This window comes from Pararge aegeria, chromosome 1 (genome assembly GCF_905163445.1).
Source record: "Pararge aegeria chromosome 1, ilParAegt1.1, whole genome shotgun sequence".
In the NCBI taxonomy this organism is placed as follows: domain Eukaryota; kingdom Metazoa; phylum Arthropoda; class Insecta; order Lepidoptera; family Nymphalidae; genus Pararge; species Pararge aegeria.
The window spans coordinates 9,345,908-9,371,971 of record NC_053180.1 but is presented as its reverse complement, the minus strand read 5'-3'; the positions used below and the strand labels follow the sequence as shown (position 1 = coordinate 9,371,971).

At 32.5% G+C, this 26,064-nt stretch overlaps 3 protein-coding genes and 1 non-coding gene across 6 annotated transcripts; 2 read left to right on the top strand and 2 right to left on the bottom strand.

The window, feature by feature from the left end:
- Positions 1–10,978: 10,978 nt before the first annotated feature.
- On the bottom strand, positions 10,979–11,051 carry Trnav-aac. Its single transcript has one exon. It is a non-coding gene; the product is annotated as a tRNA-Val (tRNA).
- Positions 11,052–12,855: 1,804 nt separating this feature from the next.
- LOC120626652 (guanine nucleotide exchange factor MSS4 homolog) lies at positions 12,856–15,655 on the bottom strand. Its single transcript, XM_039894257.1, has 2 exons — positions 15,137–15,655; positions 12,856–14,452 (listed from the first exon to the last, which is right to left on the bottom strand). Exons 1-2 carry the CDS (start codon positions 15,278–15,280, stop codon positions 14,216–14,218), a joined length of 381 nt encoding a protein of 126 aa, XP_039750191.1. The 5' UTR covers positions 15,281–15,655; the 3' UTR covers positions 12,856–14,215.
- Positions 15,656–16,117: 462 nt separating this feature from the next.
- Positions 16,118–17,425, top strand: LOC120627064 (three-prime repair exonuclease 1-like). Its single transcript, XM_039894912.1, has one exon. The coding sequence runs from the start codon at positions 16,319–16,321 to the stop codon at positions 17,144–17,146; it is 828 nt and encodes a 275-aa protein (XP_039750846.1). The 5' UTR covers positions 16,118–16,318; the 3' UTR covers positions 17,147–17,425.
- Positions 17,426–18,365: 940 nt separating this feature from the next.
- On the top strand, positions 18,366–25,512 carry LOC120624895 (PSME3-interacting protein). 3 transcript variants are annotated; one of them, XM_039891676.1, is made up of 7 exons: positions 18,366–18,619; positions 18,822–18,920; positions 19,388–19,508; positions 20,352–20,466; positions 22,253–22,353; positions 22,864–22,996; positions 23,906–25,512. In XM_039891676.1, the coding sequence occupies exons 1-7, from the start codon at positions 18,523–18,525 to the stop codon at positions 23,996–23,998; spliced, it is 759 nt and encodes a 252-aa protein (XP_039747610.1). In that variant the 5' UTR covers positions 18,366–18,522; the 3' UTR covers positions 23,999–25,512. The 3 variants fall into 3 exon arrangements, with proteins under 3 accessions (XP_039747610.1, XP_039747600.1, XP_039747619.1); XM_039891666.1 differs by having other exon boundaries at positions 22,864–23,002; XM_039891685.1 differs by having other exon boundaries at positions 22,864–23,006; positions 23,906–23,996.
- The last annotated feature ends 552 nt before the right edge of the window (positions 25,513–26,064 follow it).

Sequence of the window (26,064 nt, the reverse complement as noted above, 5' to 3'; positions counted from 1 at the left end):
CTCCTCATTCCTGATTTGATTACGTAGCGATACTCCAAGCATCTACTCTCCATCACCCGCTGAGTATACTTGAGCCTTCTTATAGGACCTATAGCTAGCGACCACGTTTCAGAGCCATAGGTTATCACTTCCAACACGCACTGTCAGAAGCTGTAGCCTTGATCCAACAACCAAGCAAAAGCTTCCCAAGATGTTAGTCGAAGTTTTTTGCGAGAATACTAATGACTAAAACCACTATCGGAATAAGAGATATGTTATATTTTCTGATACAGGTGTAGTAAGTGTATCTAAAAGAATTGGAATACTTCTTTAAACTGTAAATTTTTTTTTTTTTTTAATAACTGTCGACTCCACAGGCCGGTAATCTCGTGAGCAAAATATACTATTTATTATTTATTATTGTAAAGTAATATTAATTTTCATTATGAGTGTAGGTTTGAGTATGCCGTGTGATATGATAAGGAAAGAAAAGATATTTAAGGGAACGTTTCAAAGTATAGAGCAGCAGTAAGTAGGTATGGTTGACCTTCATTGTGACCTCATTATTCTTTTGGGCCTTTAAGTTATCTTTAATGAAATAATAATAATAATAATTGATAAATAATTAGGTGGTAATAATAACCCAACAAGCTTCCAAATAGTGTTGCCCAAATGCAAGAACAAGACGAGACTTAGCCAGTCTTGGTCTTGGTCTTGCGCCAATACACCTGGTCTTGGTCTTGGTCTTGGTCTTGCGCTCCCAGTCTTGGTCTTGGTCTTGGTCTTGCAGCAAGAGTCTTGCAAGTCTTGCAATTACCTATTAGTCTATTACTATTTATTAAAGTTTACTTTAAATCTTAGAAAAACGTATTAGAATTGGAACATTGTGAGCTTGAATTAACATAGCCATAGTAAAGATCAAGCAGATTAATAAATAACTGAAGATTTGATAAGAAATTCGAAAAATCAACTGACCTATATGTCGTTTTCCATGGAAGTAACTGTTTCTTAATAAACATTTATGATTTATAAGCTTACATTTGCTAAAACATGTAAAAAAACAAATTAATTACAATAACTTGACTGTATTTTAAAGAACAATACTTATCTGTCTAGAAAGAGATTGAACCCTCAACTTATAAGAAATTTAATAAAAGAGTTTTACGATTTATCATTTATTTGAATAAAAAATAAAATACAACACAAATCAACAGCTTTATCATTAGGTTATGATACTTTATATCAATTCTTTTGACCAAGAATTAATACAAAGTAACCATCTGGCTGACTCATCACTTAACCTATTTCTATGTTTTCTAATTACTAATGATGCTTTAGAAAATAACCTCTCAGCAGGTACTGAAGTTGCAGGTATTGAGAGAAAATCACGGGCCATTTTCGATAAAATCGGATACTCTGTCTCATGCGTCCTCCACCAATCTAAAATCACCAATCTGAAACTTATTTATTCTTTGGAACACCTGTAGGTACTCTTAAAATTCGAAATTATTTTGCATGAATAGTGTCAAATGTTATGATTTCGGCGCGGCGGCAACGATTGTTTTAGATTTCAAAAGAAGCCGCCGGCGCGTGTATCATAACCATGTACTTCCGAAAAGCGGCAAATTTCTTTGAGAAGTAAGTACAAAACCTTTGATGCCGCATTATCAAAGTGCCGATGGTTAAAACATAACTATGCATGCACTCAGTTTGATTTTAATAGATATTTTTTTATTCGCTATGTTTATGGTATTAGTCGTAATGCGCATAGGTCCAGTTTTTCATATTCTTTGATATAGTTTTTTGCGTCTCATAGAATTCCTAAGCGTACCTACCTACCTATACACCGAACTGTTACACCTAACTACTCCGTGAAATAGCGCTAAGTCCTAGCTGCAAGACGCAAGAGTCTTGCAGGCTATGTCTTGTTCTTGCTCAAGTCTTGCACGGTCAGTCTTGGTCTTGGTCTTGCTAAAAATACGCGGTCTTGTTCTTGGTCTTGGTCTTGCAAAAACGCAAGAACAAGACCAAGACTGCAAGACCAAGACTGAATTTGGGCAACACTACTTCCAAACATAATAATCTAGCGAAAAAATAAGCCTTCGGTCAATAAAAAACTCGCAACCAGTTTACGTGTTTGCAAAATCTTAACAACTTTTATAGACAAGAACATAAGACAGTCAAAGTCACAGTCACACATTTAAAAATACTATTAAGGCTCATTATCTCGCGCAAAAAAGACGAATATTATTATTTATTTATCTACTCTAAGTCATATTTAAGTATTTATGGTATGTTAAAATATGTATTAGTATATTTATTTGTTATATTTATCAATTTAGTATGTATGCGCTCAATAGTGTACCTATTCATTTTTCTTATTAGTTTTCCTAATCCTAAGGTTGCCTGGCAGAGATCGCTACTTAGCGATAAGGCCGCGTTTTGTATCCTGCTTTATTCTTCATGTGATTGTTCTTTTTTTTTTCGTTTTTCTGAGAGGTGTACAAATAGATAAATAAAAAAATAAATAAATAAAAGAGTATAAATAAAAAAATAGTGAAACGATTTTTCCAAAAAGTTTACTAAGGTAAGTGGAGTAATTATAAACGCATACTGTCTATGTACTTAGTGTGCTTATAATTATCATTACGTAAAGAGTATTGCGTTATGTAGGTATTATGATAATATTATGCTGTTGATATTGAATTGATTGACATACTACAGTGACCCTCGAATTTTACTAAAAAAATTGTCAAACAGATGATTCGAAATGTATTCCTTTGACAAATCTAATGGATTGTTGTGGTTATTAAATTTTGCTGTTAACACATGCAGTACAGTCGCGAGGAAACGCAACAAACATTATAATATAAAGAGCTTTTAAATGAAACAAAAAAATCATTTTTTCTCAAGTAGGCCAACCTTGTAACTTTTCTTTTATTTGCAAGTCTGTCGTTTTGATTTGGAAGGTGATAATCTTCGGTAGGCATAGCTAACGTTCATCAACCAATATGGGCATGTTAGACTGTTTGAACTTGGCGTAATCAGTTGACACATAGGGCTCCAACACAAAATACTTTTTTTTCGGAAGCTAAGACTTCTGCTAAGGCTTCTGAAACGTTGTTGATATGTTCTCATTATACTTATATTTCTTGATCGTGTGATCGTGATTCTTGGCGTGACTAGTCTAATTCGTCTCTTCCATGGTTGTGCAATTCGCGGTTGATCCGCGACTATTGATAGAGGATTAAATTAACAATTATAAACATTTTTACATAAATAATGGTACTTATTCTCGTAGCAAAAAAAAATCTGAACTTCGCCTTTTGTTTTCTACTCCAGTCTTTGTGTTTCTCTTTATTCATCGTTTATTTTCCTAACTATGTAGTGGTGTACAAATAAAGAATATAAATAAAAATAAATAAATATATAGGTCTTAAAGTATACGCTTGCACAAGGTTTCCTGTAGAAACTATAGCCCTACTTATGGACCGGTCAATTTAATTTAGAGATTTTGCATCAAGAATGGTGTACGAATTAAATCATCCGCGAAATAGATCAACTCTGAATTAGCCTAACTTCGAATAAAGAAGGCGTAAACTACGAACGAAATGAGAATTGGACAAATCGTGCTTAAACTCTTCAGCTGTAGAAACTATAGCCCTACTTATGGACCGGTCAATTTAATTTAGAGATTTTGCATCAAGAATGGTGTACGAATTAAATCATCCGCGAAATAGATCAACTCTGAATTAGACTAACTTCGAATAACGAAGGAGTAAACTACGAACGAAATGAGAACTCGTGCTTAAACTCTTCAGTTTTTGTACGTGATTGTATCTATCTACTTTGGCCTAAGGTCATTATTACATCAAGTAACCCTGACACGACAATGTCCATTTTTGATAAAATTGTGATGTTTTATCCTTTAAGCCGATTAGTTAGTTTCAGTATATATATACTACACATTTAATCATTAAAAGATGAATTTGCTTTATGAAATATTTAAGGAAAATCTTAGAAAAAAAAATATGAAAAAATAAAAAACTATATGTGTTATTCCAACCTGTTAATACTAAACAACTTAAATAAACTTTGAAGCATTTATTTAGGTTACACACAACAATATCTTAATAGTTAATAATATAATAGGTATTCGTTAAATTGTAATTTGTAGGTACAGACTGATCAGCGTGAGTGAAAAACCTTTAAATAATATAAACCTTATTAATTTACCATTATTAACTATTTATATCGATAAAAATGAAGTAAACGAAATTCTACACTTCTATAATACAACGCTTGACCTAAAACGTTCGTAAAAATGTACCAAAGTACATACTTTTAAAATTTAAATTAGATCATGCCGTAGTTAAAGCAGATGCACTAGTAAATATTCTTAATATTTTATTTATTTGTGTTTTAAATTTTAATTAGCATTTAATTTATTAATTATTAAAAGCAGCTCTAATAGATATTTCCGTAGGGACTAGGGTTTCAGCTAAATATCAGCGATGCATGCTTTTATGCCTGGCAGGGCATGTAGCACAATGCTGAACTGGATCTTTTTTCTTTTTTCTTGACTGAGCCTTTTACTGGGTTGTGCCACACATTAAATACAAGCCGCTTCTGTTATATATATGTGACGGCCGATTGGCGCAGTGGGCAGCGACCCTGCTTTCTGAGTCCGAGGCCGTGGGTTCGATTCCCACGACTGGAAAATGTTGATGAACATGAATTTTATTCAGTGTCTGGGTGTTTATATGTATACTAGCTGTTGCCCGCGACTTCGTCTGCGTTTGATTTTGTATTTTTAAAGCATTCAGTATCGCTAAGCCTTAAATTAGTATAGTAGTATTATATATATATAACATGTGACTGTCAATTAATTATAGAAAAATTATTTGCAATATAATAAAATTGCGACTATAATTAAAAATCTAAACTATCCTATCTCTTAAGTTGGAACAGACTGCTCACGGTGTGCCAATTTAATTTAAAATCGTTTAAGTAGTTTAGGAGTCCATCGCGGACAAACATCGTGACAAGAGATTTATATATATTAAGATTATAAGTATTTACGTATATCAAAAATATTCTTCAGTCGCATAGTGTATTAAAAATATATTTTTCTTTCTTTCTTTTAACTTCAATTTTTTCTAATGTCGAAGATAATTCATCACTTGATAACAGACACAGACTAAATCAATATTAATATCGCATTTACTTTGAAATCGCGATGACAAGTCGATTCAGGTCTTTGAGATTGATGTACTAACATTACGATTGACCTAAGATTATTTATCTCATTGTTGACTATCTACCTATTGCCTGTCAATGTCGCAAGTAGGTAAGTAAATGCGCTGACCTTTAGGTTATAAATTATAAGTGCCCTCAATAGCTCAAATGTAATGAAGGAAGAAAGGTGGACTTTCATTGTAAGTAGAAGCATCACGTTAATGCTTGGGAAAGTTGCTTAATTAAGGATAATCGAATATTAGATACTCATATTTGAAATGAATATCTAATATTCATACTCATATTGAATATCAGATACTCATAATATCTAATATTCAATAGAATATTAGAAAGAGGTTTGCTTCTTGTTACCTTATATTTTATAGGTAGTTTATTTTTTATTGTTTTTATTACACTTACACAGCGCTAAACACTGCGAACCATAGAGGTCGAAAATACCACAAATCACATTATTTATGTTTAAATAATGTCTCGTTTTAATAGGAGAGGGCGGGGTTCAAAGTGCCTATTTTACTATATTTTTGTTTTATAAACTCTTTAAACGTGTATAATGTAGTTTTATAAAAACCATACACTATTTTGAAGTAAATTACATATCAATTAATTTATAGGCAATATTTTACAAAAAGTCAGAGGAGCGTAAATTACCCTAAAAAGGTGTCTATTGTGCCGACGATGGTGAGGTAAGATGTGCCTACTAAGAAAAGCCTTGTCAAAGCGTGAAAGTCATAGGAAAGGTTGTACACTCTACTAATCTTAGCCTACGAGATAAGGCCTGTGCCAAATCATGGCATTTTCGGCATTTGAAGATGCTTGTCTTTTCGGGAGTTTCGTTGTCAAAGTTACTCATAAACATTACGCTGCTTAATTAACTACTACGGCCGTAGTACTATACTTAACTACTCAAATATAAAATTAAAGCAGAATGAACTGAAAGTGGAAATGGACATTCTAACGAATTTTACAACTCTAATAGCCAGTTAGTGATCATTTGATGCTATAAATTATTCAGTACGTAATTTCATTTGCATGTTTTTAGTATTTAGAAATGCACAAGGGAAATGGTAGGTAATTAAATATTTTTTAACTTTAACCGACTTTAACTTGGGGGCTAGGGTTATTAATTCGAGGTGTGTCTATAAATTTTTTGGAGGTCCCCTAATTTTTGACAAAAAAATTGCTTGAATTTTTTTTTTGCTTACCTACTACAAAATTTTTGCAAATAATCCAAATTTTAATGTATTTTACAGTAACTATAATTTAATTTCTAACCATTACATTTGTGAAGAACAACTTAAGTCAAGACCTAGGTATATAAGATTTACTATTGTTTATCCCCATTAAGACCTCATGGACAACATCCTAGTTCTTTCTGTAGTTGTTCTTTTATTTTAACGGTTGTCACAAATACTAAACACTGATAATGTTTTGAATTAGTTTGTATGGAAAAATAAATATGCTTCTTTTTATTTAATATTTTTACAGGATAATTCCTTATGAAATATACTTATGCGCCCTTCAATATGTCGATATTCTTTTACACGTTGTATAACAATTTGTTAACAATATATTTTGTTTTTTTTTTCTCCCATATGGTATAAATAATACTTACTGAACCATTTACATTATCGCTCGCTCGCACTTGACCGGATTTTCATACATCATGTAAAAGAGTAGATAATTCTTAAATTGTGCAGACAAATTAACGAATTTTAAATTAAGTTCAGTAATATTATGTAATGCGATTTATGTATAATGTTAATTTATGTATAACGTTGAGTACCTGCCATATAGCACATTCTTTTTTTACTAGTCACTATACCGCGACTCCGTTTAATATTTAGCGTAGTCTTTGGTAAAAAATTTAGATATGTTGGTGCTATTTGGGTAATTATATTTAAAAAAAATATATATTATTTCGATAGATATTAAAGAACGGAATTTTATGATATATATTTTGATTATAGGTAGGTATCTAATAAAAAATATTCCTTGGTAGCATTTTTTTCACTTCAAACGAGTAGGTACGTCAGTAGTTTTCCGGGAATCGGGAGTCGAAAATTCTCCCTATACCATTTTTCGCTACCCTTTCAAGTTTAGCCCTGAATGCTCTTTCAAAAAATTTTACTAAAATTATTGCTTTAAACTGTTTGTTGTTTGTTTAGCTCCACATGGCTGGACAAAAATGATTGATAACAGAGACACTGGTAATATTGACATTTATTATCTGCCTAAGTTTAGTTCAGTTTACCTAAATAGCATCAATAACGCAAACCAACTTAGGTATAACTGCTGTAACAAGAAAACTAGGTGTAATCAAATTAATTTTAGATGGTAGGAAATTTACCAGGCCATCTAGGTAGTAGCTAATAGATATAGGTACCGATAACTCCCAGCGGATTCGTACGAATCAGTTTCGAAAAGATCAAAACTGGGTATCTTGCAAGAAAAGGTAAGTATTTTATAGTACCTACCTACATATTCAACGCTGCCATAATATACAGTCGCTACAATATAAAACAATTACCACAAATAAATAAAATTAACCTTACACGTCTCTTGTCTTCAAGTTAGAGGTTACAGTTGTATCCATTTTGTTTTCAACTAGGTACATTAAAATTGTCTGATCAGAGTGCTAAGTATGATTTTCTACCCACGTTTTCTCATTCGATATGTTCGATGGCATGAAAGTGAACTTCGATTTATACTTATGGTATCGAGCGTCATATAGTTACAATACTGAGAAACCGAACTGTCACTAGATGGCGCTTTTTAGATACATTATAAATTGTAGTTAACTTTCACGCTATCGAATACCTAAGTAAACGTAGGTATAAAATCTCACACTTGGTACTATGGCCCCTTGCTGTAACTCTTTTAAATGATTGCGCATCCAGAACTGAAAAATGCCCTGCTTTATAGGTATACCTACTATCAACATTGAACGTTGAAGTTCAGAACTACTATTAAGTTCGCTCTCTATAAAGTAATGCCATAACATTTCCATACAAATCGGTCACGCCGTCTGACCTCACGGTGCAGCAGAATGCTATATAATCTGTGGCGATGAATCTATGACCAATTGAAGTTAGATAACGCAAAAACGGTTAATGAATTTTGGTTCTGAAATTATCGCTAACAATGGTTTTGATAGAAGAGCACAGTAATTCAGCGGGTAAAAGTGCTATGCTAGGAGTATCTTAACGTGTCAAATCAGAAATAAGATGGTAAGTGGTGGAAATTGGTAATGCAGTCTAAGACGTTAGCTAGCCTTTTCGGGATATGGCAGTTGTGTTAAACCCATACTCGGTTTCTACACGACATCGCATCAGGACGTTACATCGCGTGGTAACTAGAATTTAGAAACGGTTTAAGCCTCCCACCAGAACAGAACACAGAGAATTCTGAAATTATTGTTTCAGTAGAGCTTTTTGTGACAGTGCTTGCTAGTAGAGATTATAACCATGCTTATTATATATTTTTTTTTAATTCATTGTTCAAAATAAATTGTAACAAACATTTTCCAACATAATTAGCCACCCCCTTAGAAACTATGCGTTTATGATGAGGATGGCGGGTTCGCAAATATATATCTTTATGAATATTAAAATACTTTATCTAAATGTAAATGTAACTTAATCTTAATGTAAATCATTTAGACAATCTTAATCGAACAGTGGTATTTTTTGCACTGTTAGTTAAAAAATGTCTTTAAAATTTCCTTAAAAATATATGTTATTTAAACCTTGCAAAGCGGGTGGGAGATCTTCAAATATTTTGGGTAATATGTGTTTAAAATTCCTTTTTCCGTACACATTATGTGTTTTGGGTACAATAAACTTTTTATAACTAGACAGTTTCCGAAAATTATCATCTCGCTCTTTACGTGTAAGATGTTGTATATTACTTAATTCTTCCTTGAGTACGGCTAATGTTTGCTTCGGCTTTGCTCTGCACTGGCAATAATTTACAATATGTTAATAATTCATGGCGTTCATTTGAATATATTAGTTTGATTTTTTTAGGTACCTACCAATAATACCATGGGTTTTTAACATTTTTAGTTGTAAGTTGTATTTTCGGTAATCTCTGCAGCTAAGCAGCATTGTTGCCATGCAGTGTTCAGGTCTGAAGGGCGTGGTTACCGGTGTGATTACAGGCACATGAGGCTAATACGAATATTAATAAGCTAAGCTTTATTGCTCTACTGGCATCGAACGATTATCACTGACAGGTAGGTATATTACAGCTAATAGACCTGATTTAGTGCTAGTCGATCGATCAGTGCGCCGTGCAATAATTGTTGACATTATTATTCCACATGACGATAATCTGGTGAAAGCTGAAAAGGAAAAAGTATCTAAATACTTGGACCTTGCTCACGAGATTACCGCCATGTGGAATGTTGAGTCGACCGTTATTGTTCCGATCGTCGTTTCAGTCAATGGTATTCTCGCGAAAAGCTTCGACCAACATCTTAAGAAGCTTTCGCTTGGTTGTTGGATCAAGGGTCGGATACAGAAGGCAGTAGTCCTTGAAACGGCGCGTATTTAGAGGACGTTCCTCACTCTGGAGCCCTGGCCGCCGGTTGCTTGGGCATTCAATAGCCCCGCAAGCGGAAGGTGGGTATTTTTTTTTATAAATTTTTAAAAGTGTTTTTTTATTTTATTTTTATGCATTGTTAAGAATTAAAAAAAAATGAAAAAGAAGAAATGATAGTTATCTTAACAGATATTAATAATAATACTAATACTAATATTCATACCTTAAGAATATTGACGGACACAGGGCGGCCTGTTGCAGGAAGTGTTCCTTGCATGCCCGCCCGATGAAGTGTTGCTCTTTTCATAGGCGATGCCGTCAATTAGAACTGTTAAAAAACCCCAAATGGCTCCTGAGCACTGATAAGACCACTGTGTGCACAACTGTGCCAGTGAGGACGAAGACTCCTTTGGAGAACCAGAGCTACCAACATTGCCCAAGAAGTTGCAAAGCTGAAATGGCAAAGGGGTATAATATCTAGATATAGCACTTAGGGCCGACGGACATCTGGTTTTAATAGAAAGCTATTTAAACACAAAGTTAAACAGTTTGTTCTTTTGTTTCATTGTTTAAACGCGCGAATATCTGGAACTATTGGATTGAATAATAAATGTTACAGACCAATTCTTGAACGTGAATATATTTTATTCCACATAACAAAAAAAAGTCGAAAATAGCGCCTAGTGAAATATAATAGCACAAGTCGGTTGTTTAGAGTAACGCATGAAAGTTTTAAGAGTTATTAACCTATCAGATGTTGTAGGATATTATTGGTGGTCGAAACTGCGGGAAACTGTTTGTCTGATAAAATTACTATGTGAACGTACTTAAAACAAGTTGTTTACCCCGAATAAGGGCCTAGAGTTGCAAAGAAAAATACTCTTTAAGCGTAACGCCATGCCAAAGAGTTTACAAAGAAAACAATTTTATGAGCCTAGTATGAATAGATGACTGGTGCATAATAATTATTTAGCCTGCAAACTGGAGATAAAACGCTTTTACGGGAACAAAAGTTTCTGACAGACGGACGTACAACAGGAACAGGTCTACCCTGCTTCGCTCAGTCAATAACAAAAAAAAAACAATGTGTTTTAAGACTACAAATATGTTATTATTTAAAAAAAACTGCTTTCATTTTTTTTAAATAATCATCAATACACAGTAGTTATGAAAACAAAAAAAAAACGAAAAAAAGAAATGTTTCCGCCCGGGATCGAACCGGGGGCCTTCTGCGTGTTAGGCAGATGTGATAACCGCTACACCACGGAAACTGTACTGAGCTTTTCCAAATATTAATACGGTAATTCAAAATTGAAAATTCATTTATTTCAAGTAGGCCTAATATAAGCACTTTTGAAACGTCAAGTCTGTCTGTTTGTAGTGATTCTACCACCGGTTCGGAAGGCAGATTCTACCGAGAAGAAGCCGGCAAGAAACTCAGCAGTTGCTCTTTTCCAACATCAACAATTTACATTTTGCATTTTAACATTCATTTTTCTATCTTGTGAGAGCTGAAAGCGGAGCCGGAAGCTTCCAAGCAACCTTGTCATTAAAAAATTCATGAATTGTATAGTAACCTCGCTGTAATAAGTGTGTTTTAACAAATTCTTTAAACTTGTGCATGGCATTGGCAGGTCCAACAATTCCTCAATAATACTTGACATGACTTTGTTGGTATTATTAACAGTAAATGAATGGCAATTTTTGAAATTAATATGTATTGTTTTGTTACCAATAAATGGCGCAACTTCATCAGTAGCCCAATGTAAAATGAAAAAGTTGACCAGAGCTTCTTTAAAATTTGAATTTTTTAATTCTTTCACGAAGTCACTAGGACGAACTTGTTCAGGCCCAGCTATGGTATACTCTAACTGTGCACATTCAAATCGTTGGGAATGTTCATAGTCTTTTATCGATGGTGTAAAATACCTGTCAAATACCACATCAATTCTTGACGCTTTTAATTGAGTTGCCATTTGCAACATTCTTTTAGAAATGTTGCCGAACGTTTTAGGTACATTTCTCATAGTGTGTAATAAAAAAAACCCGTCGATTATGAATACATCAATTCGAGGTGGCTCGTCATGCTCAACTTCTTTCTCTAAACATTTCATTAAAGCAGATTTGTCGGTCTTGCAAATGGTTCCATCCAAATGGCACATTGATAATGGTACTGAAGTAATGGGGTACGATAAAATTTTCGAAATGTCAATCTTGAAATCCATTGAAATTCCTAGCATACGTCCAAATAAATCTCTTTGAATTTTAACTTCTTGAATTTTCCCACCAACATTATTTTTTTTCTTTTTTTCGCAATCTTTGGAGAAATTATTAATAGATGTCTTTTTAATAGCTTTTTCAAATCGGCCGAAACGAACGAAACGAAACCGAACGGCCTGTCTCACTCGCACCAGTTAGTACATAAGCACCGCGCTCTCACATTTTCTATGCACTCCAATGCGTCTGGCAGGATGATAGAACCCTCGAATGTGTCTGGCTACTAAAGAAACATCTTTTTATAGTTCCCCAAAAAACATATATAAAATTCAGCTTTTAAAAAATAACGTAAGTAAAATTACAAAATATTATAGTTTAGGGGTGTCTGGCGAAGGGTTGGAACCGTATTAAGCGTCTGGTAATGAATGACGTAAGTTGTGATATTGTTACAAACAGATATATATAAAAAATAAGTTTTATAAATTAATAAATTTAAGATGGAATTTTATACACCTTTATTACCTGTTACCTGCCAAAGCCACCACTACCCAGGTATAATGGGTGGGGATCGTTCTTACCTTTACTAAAGGTATACATAGAAAAACTTTCAGCTTATATTATAAAAGGAAGGTCTGGCAGTCACGGGCTCTTGGACTACTATGAAAGTACGCAAAATAAACTAGCCTAGCTATTTCAACGTCAGTAATCTGTCTAATTTTTCTGACGGCATAATCAAGCATGAAAGGTCGTTTTTTTTATTTATAAATTCAAAATTAACTAAGAAATATATTTATTAAAAAAAAGAAAAACCATTCTTTCAGAATGGATTGAAATACATGAACGAATGTTTAAGTGACAATGATACAAACATTAAACTATAACAAAGTAAAAAGTTTCTCTATTTAATAGGCAGATATAAAATTACTATTAATGATTTGTTAAATAATAAAACTGTATTATATTTTTTGGTACAATAATAACAAAAATTTTTCAGAATAAAATCACGTTGGAATGACTTAAATGAGCTTTAAAATAACTTACGCATTATTTTATTTGAAGCATTTTACTAACTCTAGACAATCTGATTTATAAAAAAAATTATCATAACAATAGTACAAACAAGCAGGCAGTGCATAATATATTTATTTTTGAGACTTGAATTAATTACATGTAAATTTTAATAGATGAAACAATTTATTTATATTTTTTTATTTTAAGATTATTGTTAATCTGCACTGTGATCAAGTTCGTTTTTTTTTCAGAGATTTTAAATATTGGAAACTTCATTTTCATCTTAAATGAAAATATATACATATATTAATTTTGTTAAGTAATAAACAGACTAGCAGAAGGTTGCCATGCACACTTTGTAGTACATTCTGTACAAATTCAGATGCAAACACTGTTAGATATGACTATTATTTTTTTGGAAAAACAAACCAAACTTAAGATAAAATATCATACACATTTACATTGCATTGCAATGTATTATAATTATGTACCATGTACTGAATATATGTTAATGATATATTAACTATTACTTGACTGATTTTAATTGTCCCATTTGTTTAACACTAGTAAATATTTTGTTATAATGATATAAACACAATGTTGCTTACAATCATTCATTTAAAATCATTAATTTAAATATTGTTTAGCAAAAGCATCCACTTAATTGCTAAATGTAAATTCCTGTGGTGTTGCCCCAAGTTAGAAACTATAGTATATTTTACATTTAGTGCAAGTGAAACTCCTAAGTATGAAATTATATTTGTCATAGAACTTTTTCTTGATGTCCACCAAGCATTTATACCAGTTTCTGCCAAAAAGTAAGTGTTTTACATGAAAATCTTTTAAAAGTAAAAGCTTAAAGGCTTCCCCACACAGAGGTGATGGCAGTTGTGGTTTGAGTCTGCCCGCACAGGCATGTTTGTTCACACAAGTTGCTGATGTAGTTTTACACTTCTTTGTGTGAACATGAAACAGATGTAAACATAGGTGTCTTAAAAATCCTAAAATTAAGAATAGGTGTTGGCAGCAGGAAATGATAGTAAAGTTTTAGATTGCATCCTATCCGCACATGTTATGTTTATTTTACTACTTCCTACCACATCAGACAAGGAACCGCCACTACCTTAGTATGAGAATTGCTTAAATGTACCAGTCAATAATATTCATATTGATAACTCTAAAACTGTACAGCAACAGCATGTTCATTTTAAGCATGTTCTATTCTAGATAAAGCTACATAGCTATGTTTTGTGTTCATATCATAATATCCAACAGGCCCAGCATCACAATCTGCACAACTTAGATATTTATAACAATCAACAGTGTGTGTAAATCCTATATTTTCAAAAGTGAACATATTTTCCACATGATAGAACTGGTCGACTTTTTCATTCTGTATTTCCCCTTCCTTTCTTGTGTCCTGCTGCATGAGTGGTAGCTCTTTCTGAAATATGAAATAAAGAGAGTTTGAAATGATTGAAAATCACAAGAGCAGAGGAAACATATTTGAGTTTAAATAAAAACAATTAAAAGAGGTTCTTAACCATAATTCATTGATTGACTGCATTGAAAATAATAAAATAATACAATAGTATCAGACTATAATATTTTTGACTCTCAGACTATCTGTGTGAAGACCAATAAACAGTTGGACATTTAATGATGAAGTTTTTGAAGTGAACAGCTTTTTTGGGCAGAATTTAACATTCAGTGTAGAAACAGATAAGGTATAGGTTAAATAAGCTGCCATATCATTTTATGGTTGGGAAACATCAATTTACACCTTAAATGAATCAATATAATCCAAAATCTTTAGATTGAAGTTAAATTTTGCAGTGCTCTCCTATTCCCACTGTATAATAATGATACTGATAATGCTCTTATTACTTTATTATTTAATTTAAGAATTTGGGATAAGATTTATTACTAATTTAGGCCATAAGACTTAGTTATTTACCATCTTTTTGCATTCAAATGATACCTTGTTAAAAAGTATGTGTAAGTATGCAAAACTACAACTCAAACCTTCACACCTAATCTGTATAAAAAGAAAGTTCTTTAAAGACATCTATAAAAGAGCTCTCGTCAAATTTAAATATTCTAACCTCACATCAATCTCTAAAATTACCTCTTGCATGATGAATTTGCCCAATTTTTTGTCCAATATTTTTGAGCCACAATATTTGCATTTCACTACTAACTTATTGCAACCATCTTCAATTAACTCGCTTTGCGAATCACCAGTTTTGTCGGTATTTTCAAATTCAGACATCTCCAAATAGAAAAGGACAAATCAGTGTGCAGTCTTTCAAAAACAATATTTGATGCAATCAAAAATTTAACATAAAATAAATTATTTCCGGCTACCGCTATATTTATCACAGACCACAAAACAATGAATTATAAATTTGCATTTATTTTGCTGGTATATGGTAAAATTGCAAAGGTAAATTTGCAATTGACAATTGAGTTGAATAGTGACATTTAAAGTCGCGTTTAAAAAAAACTACCTAAATGATTGTGGAATTGTGAAATTTTGGCTAGATTTTACTACAAGAAAAATTATTTTATAGAACCCAAATTAAATTTCACTGCGATTTTAGTGCAAGAGATATTTTTTTAATTCACAAATTGAAAGTTCCACAAAAGGGATTGTTATGATAACTTGACGCCCACTGAAGCATTCAATTTTGCAAGATATGTGTTATCTATGTTGTTTCAAATCCATAAATAAAATTAAGACTCCTCGAAAAAAATAAAGTGACAATTTCCTATACAGCTGAAAGCTTTATTAAGCTTGGTTTATGGTGCATATCACTGGAAAGGCAACGTAATCCACGGTATGTATGAATAATTGGTAGAACCATAATTTTTAATGAGTAGTGAACACAACGGGTTGGAGCAGTAATTTAATAGCTTTACTTAGAATTTATACTTTAATTAAAGTATACCTATATCAAAGATAATTTAGGTTACAGTATTCATTTGCCTGAGGTTAATACAAATTACTTATGACTTTAGTTCTTTAGTTTTTGGTATCTTACTTATAGTATGTTACTTCTCCATGCTGTAGGTCATCATTCATCACTCATCTCTGTCTCTCATCTGACATTTGTAATTTGTTTATATTTTTAGCGTTTGACTTGTTTCATGTTTGTTTTGACTTTTGAGATTTTAATTGATATAAGTACATAAAAAAACATTAAATTTAATTTTAATATTCTATTACTGTTCAACAAATAAACTCACCACTCAATGCGTTTTACATTGTGCAGTATTATTCAACTAATAAAGTGACAGTCGCCTCGCGATGACTAACATACAAACGTTTGTATTTTTTGACTTGGAAACCACAGGAATACCCGCAAGTCGTACAAAGGTCACAGAAATAACACTGATATCGGTTTCCCGGCGTGATATTGAACAGGCAGATGGTGAGAATCTACCAGCAACAAATAAATTATCACTGCTGTGTAATCCAACAACAAATATTCATCCGGTAGCTTCATCATTAACTGGATTGACAAATCACTATTTAAAAAATCAACCAGTCTTCAAAGATAACATTAAGTGTATAAATGCTTTTCTGAATAAGCCAAAACCAGTATGTCTTGTGGCTCATAATGGAAACAGATTTGATTTTAAAATATTACAAGCAGAATATCAGACTGCCAATGAAGAGTTACCGCATGACTTACTCTGCATAGATTCCTTAAACTCTTTTAGGAGTATATTTAAAAATCCAAACTTTTGCTTGAATACCACAGTTCATAATTACTCCACAAGTTCCCTTGATGAAAGCGATAAACTTGCTAGGAATGATGAGTGGCAAGATCTTAGCATAGAGGAAATTCAAGAAATTGATGAGTTGGTTGTATACTTTTCGCACATATCAAGTACACCAAAGAAAATTAAGATTGTTAAAAAAATATGTGAAATGCAATGTCCAAAAAAAGAAAAGTCTCTGAAAGCAAGCTATAAATTAAGCAGTGTATATGAAAAATTGTTAAATAAGAAACCAAAGGAATGTCATAGAGCTGAGGTGGACTGTTTTATGCTTTTGGAATGTGTTATTGCCACAAAGTATGATTTTTTAAGCTATGCTGATTGTAAATGCAAACTTATTAGCCAAGTGTAATTCATTATGATGCACTAAGATGATATATGTAAGATGATATGTGTAGATTAATGTTGTAAGAAAAAAAATGTACAAATATATAATCATGGGTTATTGCCATTTAGGACTAAACCATTTGTATGTGATGTAATCTATAAGAACAAGATGGCAATAATGTTATATTAATGTCCATTTTTAGACCATTACTTTTGTTTTAAGTAATGCTTTTTAATGCATCATTTTGTAGGTTATTGACTTCTGACATTGTTTATTCAAAACCATTTTACTAAATTTGTAACATAATAGGTATACATAATAATTTTATTAATATTAAGTTACAAAATTATTTTGTAATAAAGATAAAATGATTGGAAACCAATGATTATTGTTTTATTGAAGGATTAATAATCTCTCTTAAACATAGATAATCTAGTCATTAGTATGTATACTCTAGGAAAAAACTAAACATGATTAAAATACGTACAGGATGGAGAGTCTATGTTTGAGTAAGGGGGCCCACATGACAACCCATAACGCGGTTGAGCGCAGCCTCAAAGATTAAATGGATGAAGATGAGACCATTTTTAGTTTATCTGGGTAATACAGATTCTATGTGTATTACCAAAAAAGAGCTTTATGCGGCTTGAAATAGTACGCATTTTATTAAATGAAAAATATTTATGATGAGATATTTTAGATATGAAAATTTATTCCCTTTATTATGTTTTATCATAGGCAACCTCTATTATAAAAGAATTTCCATTAAGAGGTGCAGTTTTGAATAGCCCGCTATTTCGGTAGATGTTAATTTTGCAGCTGTAATTTTTTTTCCTTTGATAAATAGAAACTACGCTTGATAAAAAGGAAACGATACACGCTTCAACAACGCATTGAAAATATTAAAATTCAACATGGAATTGTTATTTCTCGAAGAGGTGATAACAATAATTGACCACCGATATCTTGAGATTGTTAACTTGCGAGTGTGATGAAAATCGCCATATCAAACTTGTATGGTACATTACTTATTGCACTCTGAGATTCCTTATCGCTTACAGCTCAAGCGCCTAATACCGCCTGGACTACAAAATGCAATGTAACCGAATTAAAATACAATTGGAATCTTAAGACGCAAAAAAACTGGAACTCAGTGCAACGAAATCAGTTTAAAAAGAAAATAAAGAGTCTATCAAGTGTCAGAAAATTGTCATATTAATAGTTCAATCGCTCAGCGCTCAGAGCCAATAAACCAAAGAGAAGAAGTAATGTCATTGTCACCAAGGAATTAGTAAATGAAAAATGAGAAAAACTTGCTTAGAGATATAAAGTTAACCTTTACCGTTTGCTAAACAATATTTTAATATTGCTAAGATAGATTGATAAAAGAACTCAATATAATGAGCTCAGGTTTTATATCAGAATCTGAGATATTGGAGGCGAGACGCCGGCGCCAGGAAGAATGGGATAAAGTGCGAACCGATGATCAGCCGAAAGGTAATTCAATTGCATGACCTCAAAATGTTGTTTTGGTTAAGACCGAAGAGGAGGATTTTGATGTTCATATTTCTTCGTTCGTTCGTTCTTAGAAAAGCGGCTATGTAGAGCACAGCTGGTTACCGTACCTGATTAGAATTTTTAACGCCAGTGTTTCCAATGCTAAATAACCACTTTACAACAATATATTTTCTTAATACAGAGGCTCCAGAAGAATCTTACGATACGCGACCGCTGTTCCAGCGTCTTGAAGAACAAAGATTGAAGAAAGATGCAGAATATGAGGAGGCACATAAACTCAGTAAGGCTTATCTCTATACTTTTTGTTGTAGAGAACATATAAATCCTCAAAACGGGACACCTAGAGTAGTACAATATAAACTAAAGAATGTGAATCAAATGGTTAATTTTAATTCACTGTATATACTACGTATTGCTTGCCAATAAAAGCTTTATTTATAATATATATATGTGCTATTTATGTGCAAACCAGGTGTGCCCTTAATATGCAAAAGTACTGCCTATCTTTAAGTTTTCTATTACTTGTATGGGATGGGGATTTTTCATCTTTATGAAAGTTTTTGCTATACATAATAAGCACTAGGGTGGTTACTGCAAACTCTTATCTGGTATCAATGTATTTATTGTTTTGTATTTGTTACAAAATAACAAGATTCTTTTGCAGTCTCAAGTACTCAAGAATCTTGACATAAAGATTTTACTTGACTTGCTTTTGTGTTCACTGTTGTATAATCTTATAATTTGTAGAGAATATGATCAGAGGTCTGGATGATGATGAGGTTGGTTTCCTGGATCTGGTTGAGCGGACCAAGGCTGAGGTAGCCCAGCAGATCAGTATTGAAGAGAAAAAAGAAATGCAAGAGTTCAGGTAAGTAATTAACATTATTTAAACACAAGTGAAAGACACTGGCCCTTCATACGCATACACAACACAATGATTGACATAGTTGCCTTTAACAGTAAAGTAACTCAATTGTGACTTAATATCCCATAATATAGTGGGTAAATAGACTGGAACCCAAGTCTGCTATTGCAATTATGTTTCAGTGGTTGCATAGTGAAAAAAGTACTAATGAAAATAAACTATTAAAATACTACACATCCACTTCCGGGCAGAGGTCATTTGAAGGGATTTCCAGTCACTATGGTTTTCTCACTCATTTGATGTTGTCTGTCCACTGTCTAGGGAGTCTACCCACATTGAGCTATCCAGTGTTATCCAGTGTACATATGTTTATGAAAAACTTTATTAACACTAAACAAAATTACACTCGAGGCAAGCCTGAATCTTGGTCACCTTGGTTATACTTGTGTTTACATTGTATATTGCTTGATAAGTTTAAGTTAAGTTTTTAACAATGAATAAATATTTAAGAACAATACTTGCACTGCAGGTTGTAAAACTTGCTGCAAACATACTTCCTTCATAAAATTTCAATATTTATAAACTTTTTTTTCTTTTTGTCATTGATCTAACAGGGACACATTTCCAGCAGACTTCGGTTCCTTATCTCTCATACTCAACAGAATATATGAACATAAACCCTGACAATGTAGCGCTTGGGTTAGTATTAACTTTGTGCATGGGCCTTCTCACATATCTGGACTTGGCATATCATCTTACAATTGGTGTGATCTTTAAAGTAGATAATATAGAAAAATAGATATTCTTATAGATTCACAATAATAATATACAAATGTGTATTAACAGAGAAAGAGTATCAAGCCTGGCAGAGAGTGAAGAGTTGACTCGACTACGGGCACAGTTAGCACCTGCAAGGACAGCCACAACCACAGCTCAATCACAGAAGAATAAACTGCAGGGAGTAAGTTTAAAAAGATATATATTTAAAAACAAGTATTTGTATCCTGTAATGTAAATTAAATTTAGTAGTGCTATCCTTATGTACAGGGAAGAGTAGGGAAATGGCTGGCTAAATTTATTAAAATCAGTCTAGATTATTTCAAAGTCAAAGTCAAAGTCAAATATTTCTTTATTCAAATAGGCACATAGATGGCACTTTTGATGCGTTATTATATACAAAATGTGTATATAGCAGTGAGTAGTGATGGCGATAACTACAATCGTAAACTTAAAACTAAAGCTACGAGGGATCCAATCGCGCCCTGGTGTAAGAAGAAGCCCACAACAAACTTAGCCGGGTGTTATTTTTGTTATCACCATCTCACATTGTCATTAGAAAATATTTAAGAAGCAACCTGGTTAGAGCAATTGTTTACACCCAAGCTTTTTTATCGTTTACGTAATCCTTTATACTATAATAGGACTTTTCTATAAGCTTTCGCTTAATACAAACTTTGAACTTCTTTAGTGACATCCCCAAGATATCAACCGGTAATTTATTGTAAAATTGTATACAATTTCCTTTAAATGAATTGCTTATTTTGTGTATGGCTTAGTCTAGTGTACTGCACTGCAATTTTATTTTTGCTTCTAACGTTCAAATTATTGCAGTCACATTTTCTTTTAAATTTTGATATATTTTTGTGAACATACATTAAATTTTCAAATATGTATTGGCTATAGAGTGTCATTATTTTAACATCTTTAAATTTATCTTTCAATGACTCTCTCGGACCCATTTTATAGATTGCACGAACAGCCTTCTTCTGCAGCACGAAAATAGTACCAATATCAGCAGCATTACCCCATAGTAAAATTCCATATGACATAATGCTGTGAAAGTAACTAAAATAGACTAGCCTAGCAGTTTCTATGTCTGACAGACAGGTGGCGTATCTTCTTTACTGCATAGGCAGCAGAACTAAGCCTGTTCGATAAATTATTTACATGAGGGCCCCATTGAAGTTTAGCATCTAATGTTATTCCTAGAAATACTGTTGTATCCACCGGATTCAATTCCTCATTATTAAGTAGTATAGTGGTTTTTACATGTTTAACATTTGGTAATGTGAATATTATGCACTTAGTTTTATTTTCATTTAAAACCAAATTATTAGCTTCAAACCATTATACTACTTTTAATACTACTATTAATTTTGGGCATTGGAGTTTAACAATGACTTTAAAATATTGTGCTTAATTCTAAATGAATTTTAAAGCATTCTTATAAATACTATAATCCTTGGGGGAATCAGTTCTTTTATTACATATTTTTTGAAAATTTCTCAATATAGGTTACAAAATGAAAGAAGTATTGTTAATAAATTGAGTAGGGCTAGCCATTATCCTACTCTTTCTTTCTGTACATAAGGATAGCACTACTAAGTTCATTAATAAATTATTCATATGGCCAAATCAAATAAATCTGTCTAGATAGTTAATTTTGGGCATTGGAGTTTAACAATGATTTTAATATATCAAAAATTCCATACATTTAATAGTTACTGGATTTGATAAATATCAAATCTAAGATAGCCGCCACCACTAAATACGGCGTCGGCCACAATAAACGGCGTAATGACCTATTTTTCTAAACTCCCTAAATATAGGTATCAAATGAATTGACTAGTATAATGCACTCTACTGAAAGTCGGGGTTTTTTAATTTCAAATTTATATAGATATATGTATATATGTATATTGTATACATTTCTTGTCATGCTTATAATTATTGTATACATTTTCAAGGTCGTTGTCAGGAAAAGGAAGGCTAGTGAAATGGAGGGTGAGAACCAAGATAAGGAAAAGGGCCAAACTCCTCACAAAAATGGCATTGTTAGCATTAACAGGTACGTTAACAAAATGAACACTACTTTTTTGGATATTTTATACATTAAAACTTTATTAAATTTAATAATGTAGTTCATAAATCTAATTCATTAAATAAAAAAAAATATAATGTTTATAGACCATATTTATTAATTTCAATCATTTTGAAAATAAACCCTGAAATAAAGTTTTAACATGTCGACTGACCAACCCAAATTGTACTCCTTCAAGTGGCATCCTTTGTGTTTTTTACTGTAGGCAGTGTTAAATACTATAAATTAAAAATATTAAATACCATATACTGATGTCATTCAAGTTTACCTTAATATTCCACCTAGACTTATGTAATTTTTTAGCCTATCTAAAACGTCCACGAGAATAATCAGTATCGAGATCGTAGGCTCGATTCCATCATATATGATGCAATTTAAGTGGTTGACTACAACCACTTAAATTGCAATCGCGTTTCGGTACAACAATGATTTTCATAAGTTGAAATAATTATAGAACCCTTATATGTTTTTTTATAGTGACCAGAATATTACTCCCATTCCTGGCGAGAAAGTCGGAGCTTTGCAATGTGTGGGAGTGTTGCCAGGTCTAGGACACTACGACACTGACTCCTCGAGGAGTTTTGATGAAGACTCTAGTGACAGTGATTCTGTGAGTGTATGTTAGTTTTCATGGTATTTTTATCATAATTAGTTTATATTTTAACCATTTAATAAATGAGTTCTTGACATTTAGTTTTTATCGGAAGGATGAAGTAACTTTGAAGTGGGATTGAATTTCCGATAAAACTATTTTATATAACTTAATTTTTTCGCCATACTTTTCATTAAAACCTATACAGTGGACCCCCGATAATCTAACAAACGTTTCGCAGGGCAGTGTCAAACTGTCTTGAATGGAATACTGACTAAGCCCCTACAGTCGGGATTTTTTTAAAAGATTACCTCTTAATCCGTCAAATTACAGATCCAATAATAATATTATATATGTCAAACCATGTTCAATAATCGTTTATCTACATTAGAGAAGATTGTTAAAAAAAATATTCAATAATAATATTTATATTTAATTTTAAAGGGGCCAGATTACAAGGGAACCACTGTATTATTATGTCTTTTTTTTATAATTTTGCACTAAATTTAATGATGAATAAAATATGACAATTCTGTTGTATGTAAATCTCTAAACTTGACTCAATTTATGTCTTAAAATAGTGCCCTCCATATTCCACAGCAAACATTGTGAGAAGGACAGCACAGCACTACTTTTAGAACTGTCAAAAGTTTAGTTTAGAGATCAACAGTATCAGAATAAATATATATGTATTTTTTATGTATTTTTTTATGTTTTTTTATGTATTACACTGTTATAAGCATCAATATATTTTTTAATTCTATGCTGCACTGTTATGAGATTATTTCAGTCGTTTATTATTAGTTTTGTTAGTTATTAACCGACACACGACAGGAATGCATTGTTTCATCCGCCAGACTTTACATGTCCGAAAAACACTTGATCTGCAAACAAACTTTTGACTACTACAAGATTATTTCATTGCAGAGTGATACTTGCTTCGCCAAAAGGGACCTTTTAGGTAGGAGACCCGACCAAACGCCGGAAGGGAGACGACGGAAAGATGAGGATAAACGCTAGATTTTGTCTACTTTGAATATATTATATTTTAAAACGAGGTTTTAACTTAAAAGTACGTTTTATTTCGTGTGTGTATTAAATACGGCCGTCAAATCATCGCTAAAATACGGAATTTTAAATTAACGTTGTATTTTTAAGATAATGTATGTATATTATGATAACCACACTTTTGAACTACGTATGTGTATTTTTAATAATCTATTATATTTTATGCATTTTAAATTGTGTATAGCCATGTCTGCATATTGTATATGATATAAGAACAACCGAATTTTGTCAACAAAGGCCGCTTCGGTTTACACTAATCTCGTAACTAAATTGACAGTTCTAAATGTAGTGCTATTCTTTTGCATAGGAAACATCGCAATGCCGTTTAGTATAGAGATAATCTTTGAACTAAAATGACAAGTCAGAGTAGTCAATCTAGGAGTATTAGGTATTAGTTTTGAACCACATGAACTGTCAATTAAGTTTAGTACAGAGAGTACTTCGCAACTAATTATCAATCCTTCATATAGCGATCTATATTTACACGGAAAGTGTTGTTAACACTGTAAGACCCGTCTTTTCAGTTCATTGTAAACATATTGCTATCCTTTTTAAAAGGAAATACTGTGAGTGGGTTAAACTACTTTTAGATCTGTAACTTAGTTCAGAGCTTGTTGTACCTACTTACTAATGTAACACCAGATTTATTATCGCAATAATTTACAGTTGACTGACACTGTTTGCTATCATGTTCAATTTGAGCATGACAAGCGTAGTTTTAGACATAAATCGTAGATTTCTTAGACAGAGCCTTGATGCATTGTTATTAACAGGCTTGTTTCGGAAGGATCGTAGCTGATAACCTTATGGGGTTGCGACAGCGTCACAGGGGGAAGGGGGCGAGGGCGAAAGCTGTAGAGCTTTCGCCCTCGCGACGATATTGTAAAGAAATGGGTTGCCTCAGTCGAGAGCTCGGACCTTGAATCAGCTCGTTGATTCGGACGAGTGTGACGTTTTAAAACTAGAGTTAAGTCCGAACGGGCGTGGTTTTTTAGACTAGTTTAGTCCGATGACGTCAAAATTAAGAGAAGAGCTCCCGATCCTTATTGTCTCAAGAATAAGATTTTAATAACTCACCTTTTTATATTTACATAACTTAAAACCAAAAGAATTATCGACCCCTGGCTTTCTGTATATTCCGGTTAATCTGATAATAGGTGGCGTAATAACTAAATGTCAGCCTATCGCTTATAGCAATATTATTGAAATGATTTTAATTGTATCAGTGTGAAACCGACGTCCTCGCGCGCGACTGCATTTCTGTTTGGGGAAAGCTTTATGTAATCTAAGCAAGGCTCTGGTTTTCTTTTTAATAGTAATGTACAATATAAATGTAGCAGTATGTTAAAAGACAACTTCAAACTACAAGTGTCAATAGATTAGTGTTGTTCTCATAATTTAATAAGTATTATGTACTAAGCTAATGTTTTCCTGATACGTTAATAAAAGCACGATTTTATTAAGGAGCCATAGTTTTTTATTACATATTACCTTTAGTGCCTTATTATTTTCTTAACTCACAATTTGATAGTTTTTGATACACTCACCATAAATAAAACATTGTATTTATTTTAAAGGTTAGGTTAGGTTGTTTGTTTTGCAAGCATGACCGAACATCATGTCAATTCGATACTCAATGTAATGACTCGACACAAAGTAAATTGTGTGCTGAATTTTTTTTGTTTTATTCCACTATAAGCTATCCACAGAACTAAGAACATACAGAACCCTCATATCGTCATTATTGCATGCAGTGCATCATAAAACAGTGATAACGCCCCACGCACTTCTTTCTTCACACCTGTGCAATGTTGCTAGTTCAAACTTTTCCCATTTTCCCCATTTTGTGGTAAACGTTTAGAACATTAGAGGTAAAATAATTACTGTCAACTGCTAAATGGAATGAAGTGACTAACCGCCTGTTCGAGAAACGCTACTAAAGTGGAGTGGTTTATGATGCTTCATTATTTGTATTGTACACGGTTCTATGTGATCTTAATTATGTGCTGCAATCTCGT

Excerpts from the sequence above, each read along its gene's own strand:
- LOC120626652 (XM_039894257.1), bottom strand. The coding sequence starts at position 15,280 with ATGTCTGAATTTGAAAATACCGACAAAACTGGTGATTCGCAAAGCGAG. Across the intron at positions 14,453-15,136 it reads GCAAATTCATCATGCAAGAG|AAAGAGCTACCACTCATGCA; the intron begins GTAATTTTAGAG and ends TTCATATTTCAG.
- LOC120627064 (XM_039894912.1), top strand. The coding sequence starts at position 16,319 with ATGACTAACATACAAACGTTTGTATTTTTTGACTTGGAAACCACAGGA.
- LOC120624895 (XM_039891666.1), top strand. The coding sequence starts at position 18,523 with ATGAGCTCAGGTTTTATATCAGAATCTGAGATATTGGAGGCGAGACGC. Across the intron at positions 18,620-18,821 it reads AACCGATGATCAGCCGAAAG|AGGCTCCAGAAGAATCTTAC; the intron begins GTAATTCAATTG and ends TTCTTAATACAG. Across the intron at positions 23,003-23,905 it reads GTGACAGTGATTCTGTGAGT|AGTGATACTTGCTTCGCCAA; the intron begins GTATGTTAGTTT and ends ATTTCATTGCAG.